Source organism: Opisthorchis viverrini (genome assembly GCF_000715545.1).
Source record: "Opisthorchis viverrini unplaced genomic scaffold opera_v5_20, whole genome shotgun sequence".
Taxonomy (NCBI): Eukaryota; Metazoa; Platyhelminthes; class Trematoda; order Opisthorchiida; family Opisthorchiidae; genus Opisthorchis; species Opisthorchis viverrini.
In genome coordinates, this window is record NW_008751676.1 from 2,506,097 (window position 1) to 2,510,402 (window position 4,306).

At 42.8% G+C, this 4,306-nt stretch overlaps 1 protein-coding gene across 1 annotated transcript in view; it reads right to left on the bottom strand.

Annotated features, from left to right (window-relative positions):
• Nucleotides 1–3,636: 3,636 nt before the first annotated feature.
• Nucleotides 3,637–4,306, bottom strand: part of T265_12880 (hypothetical protein) — a gene marked incomplete at both ends in the record, with an annotated part of 19,814 nt that continues 19,144 nt past the window's right edge. Inside the window, one exon of the mRNA XM_009165982.1 lies at nt 3,637–3,914. Coding sequence (XP_009164246.1) covers nt 3,637–3,914 — 278 coding nt within the window. The remainder of the gene's footprint in view (nt 3,915–4,306) is intronic.

Here is a 4,306-nt window from a genome sequence, read left to right on the forward strand (position 1 = left end):
GGTCTTCTCTCTGCGCTAGAGGGGCTCGCATCATAGCTGGAGAATTGTGCGCTCGTTCTCAGGTCGCGTATAGCCGTTCATGGTACCCACTTCCGTACACAACAGGAATGTGCTTGGAACTACATAAGAAATCATATGGTGCTAAGGAAGCCGATGGAGGGTCGTAAGTAGCATCTAATGCTTCCGTGATGCTGTTCGCAATGAAGATCATCTTTTCTCATGAGATTATGTTCTCCCGTCACCACGCGACTGACCGTTTTCTTACGTATCTTTGCAGTGTTTTTGGTTCTACAGAAATTTTACCTGGAGCCATTTCGTACGGGACTCACGTCAATACCAAATTCTCACTCAAACACCCAAAAAATCTCACGTGACGTGCTGAAACTGCACAAGAGTCACAAGGATGGACACATTCTTTCATTGCTTTGCTGTTCAATATCACGCAAAGTTTTGATTAAGTTTGTACGATATGCCCTTCCAAGTTACTTAGTGCCTGAAAACCCACCATCCCGGTTACCCAGAAAGTTGAAGATGCAGTTTCCGATTTGTATTTATCACGCCATCATGCCTGAAGCATTTTTATTGGAGTTGAGACTTGGACAGTGTGTACGATCCGAGGCATTTTCGCGCTGAATTATTAATCATTGGGAGAGGGCATTCGGTTTACGATGTAATTTATCCACTTGTGTTACAGCTTCACCCTAGTCCCCGCTTCAAATGCGGTCCATTGGTTGAAAGTGCTGGGAATTTCGCATTACTTGATATTGTTAAGCAATAAATTAAGAACGAATGATAAGTCATCTCCGGAGGAGCTGAGGGAGCCTAGGTCCTGTGAGCTGCAGTTGTATTAGAATTTTGCCGGTGACCACATAGCATATATATGCAATGAACATTTCCGATGATTCGACCGTCAAGAATGACATTTATCAAGGACGGATGGCTGACACTGAAACATTTTTAATGTGGCTAGCCAAAGACTGATCGACGTACCATCATGCTTCCTGTGGTCGGTGTGAAAGTCATGTGTATCCTGTCACTTGCGCGCGTGTTTGCATGTTACACTTCACGTCTGACCTTGGGACTGAGTTGCCCCGTCATGTGCAGTCTGTTGTGCTTGTTTGTCGCTTTGTCATGGTGAAGTAGGCCGGACCAAATTGCAGGTAACTCGACATTATCAGCCATGTTCATCAGCGAATGCGTCATGGGAATAACAACTGATTCATCATAGCGTAGGCAACCAGGTTTTTTGCAGTAAATACATATTATCAAAGGTGACTCGACGGTTCTCAGCGAACTGAACAACCTGGAGTGTAACTCAGTAATTGCGCTCCATGCATTAGCTCAGTCCCAAGGTCTGGTGTGAAGCCTACGCATAGTGTAACATACAAAGGCAAGTGGCAGGACATACGAATTTTACACTAAACACAGTTCAAATGACGGCATGTTGACCAGTCTTCATTGTTTGACAAAGGCAATCCTCACCTGTAGAATCACCGGGCAGTTTCGTTGCATGTATCGGCTGCGTAGCCACCAGCATTTTTAGTACTAATAAGTAACAAAATAATGGAGAATAATAACGGCGTGATGAAATGTATGAAAACAGTTCAGTGGCTGTTTGTTTCTGTACGTATCAGTTGTTCTCCCTTCATCGGATGAAAGGTGGGCAATTGTTGAGTTAGCCGCCTCATGGATCAGCACAATCGGGACCCATGAACATCAATGTCTGGATCCTTGGTCGTCGGTCGCGTCTGGTACAACTGAGGATGGGTTGTAGATCAACACAAGGAATGTTGGCGACATAAGAAGTTATTCGGGGAATTGCCCATAGTCTGAGGCTTTTCTTTAAAGCACACGGAACAAGATAGTAGGATTATTAAAAGTTACCACAGAATTTTCATTCAATCACATGGAATGCATTCATTTGTTTAGCGAATACACCCACTCCCGAAGTTTGTTGACGTTTCTGCTACACACACAGTGCAAGAATGTCCTATTTGAAGTCTGCATGAGTGAAATATAAACAGGCCATAAATACGGCGAACAACTGCTTTGGGTTTGGAATCTGACTAAGTCGAATGGAAGCTTGGCACACGAAAAGAACTTCAGTTGGTGCCTTATACATCCTCATCATCCTCATCATCGTTGACAGCATAACATCAGGATTCAAAGCCCGTTGCTTTGATACCGTGCGTACCCTTTGGTTCAATTACAGAATTTCTGGCAGTCATAATTTTCTGACAATGACGGCCGTTCTCCGTTGAACATGGGCGCTTTTTAACGTTTGGAAAATTTATTCTACGTTTGAGTTCTTTGCGGCAGGCTCAATCTTTCCAGGTAGACAACCCACCCGGAAAATCGTGGGACACCCTGAAAAATACCAAGGCTACGGTTCTCACATTTCAGCGTTTTTTACGAAGTTGCTCAACCAGTCGGATCTGTTCGTGTGATATCCCATAGGTACCCGGTTTGTCCGCACTAATTCGACCCCAAACCATATTTTCAGAACGAATGATTTTAGTTCTCAATTCTGCGCACATAAAAACGCTCTTGTCACCATATTTTTCCGTTGATATCTTCAGTGATTGGAATCCACACCTGCCCTTTGCTCCGATCTTTACCATTCATTCTTTCCTCGCTTTGCACAACCCCAGTGGGGTTGTAACATCAAGCAATGCAAGTATCATTTTGCATTATCATCCTTGATATAGTTCGCAATGGTATTCCGTCATTGAATTGACTGGACAAAAATACTTTGCATCATTTTTTGACTTGCAGACAAAAAGTAAACTTTGCTTTGCCTGTGGACACGTGAACGCTCCATTGATTTATGCAGTTGTCGCTTCACCCTCAGGTCTTCTTTGGCCTACACTACTCAGGGATGTGAACTGATCTGAGCGTAGTATGCGACGTATTTTGTTTGGCTACTCTCCGTTCATGTATTCAATCTACTGTTGTCCTGTTGACAGAATTTTAGTTTATGAGGTCTCTTCTACATCATATTAACGGAAGCTGTCGTGAGGTTCTTCCTTCAGAGAGGTATCTTTTCATGATAGTTCTACAGTATGCGTGACGCCTTTATCAAGAAGGTTTCAAATCACATGCAGTTATATCACCAGTAATATAGATCCAAGCTGACGTAAAGGAGCCATAGCGATAACCTCTTTCTCGATTACACAACATCAGATAGAGCGATCTATATACACGCCCCCACCATTCACACTATACAAATAACACTAACACTGGTAAGCTCGTACAACTCATGAAACTCGATGGATAGTGTTATCCGGAAAGTGCGTCATTTTGGTGATAACACGAGGCACTACAATAACTGATGAGACTCGTTTCATAAGATGTTCCACTTTTTCATCCGCAGATACTGTGGTGATACCTTGTTTTCTAACTACCGTCGTCTCATGGAACTTTCATGGTGCCACGTACGGAGCCATATACATGACCTTGAAATATTTCTAGAATAACACAGTAAAACGAAGCAACATCTTCTCAGACGAAAAGGAAAGGTTCGTAACTGCGTCATATCCCTCCCGCTAAAAGTGTCACTTTTGAATAATAAAAAAACTGCAACATGACAAAGTTCAAGCAATGTGGAGCACACAAAATCCGCGGTTACAAGCCTCAACGTTTGTCCAACCATCCAGGAGTCACCGGTACGATATTGGATGCCCCGATGATATTGCGCGCACCGAAGTAAACATTCTGGACAGATCCACACGAAGGAACTGGAATACTGATATTACCTTCCTCATAATTTACGCTATGCACCTTAACAGATTCTCCTTCGAAAACCATGACAAGTGCTTCCTCCAATTTCTTGTCAGTATTGTCTTGCGTTTCCCAACTGACACGTAGGCGCGTTTTGCGACACTTGCTTGTCGGAAGCATGAGAATCGTCGGTGCTGCGCCGAAGAAAAGGAAAGATACAAGAGGGAATTTATTCCACTACATTAGACTAAACATTGATGCCTCTAAAAAACCAATGAAAACAATTCTTGACTTGGTAAATGTCACGGCGTACCTGAACACACAAGAAAATTCTTACAACCAAACAAGTGCCTAATTGGTTGCTTGTGAAGGAAACGTTTTCGTTACGAAGTTGGGTTGTTGTGACTGAGCAAGAGAACTTCCACACTAAGTTTCGATAAACAGCTCTCCCGATTGCAGATTCGTGGAGGGTCTGAATATTTGAGGCAAAAGTTATTTGATCTCCTCTCTCCATCACTAACTCATTGAAATTACTTTTTCATAGCCTGTGCGCGGCGTATATATATATATATATATATATATATAT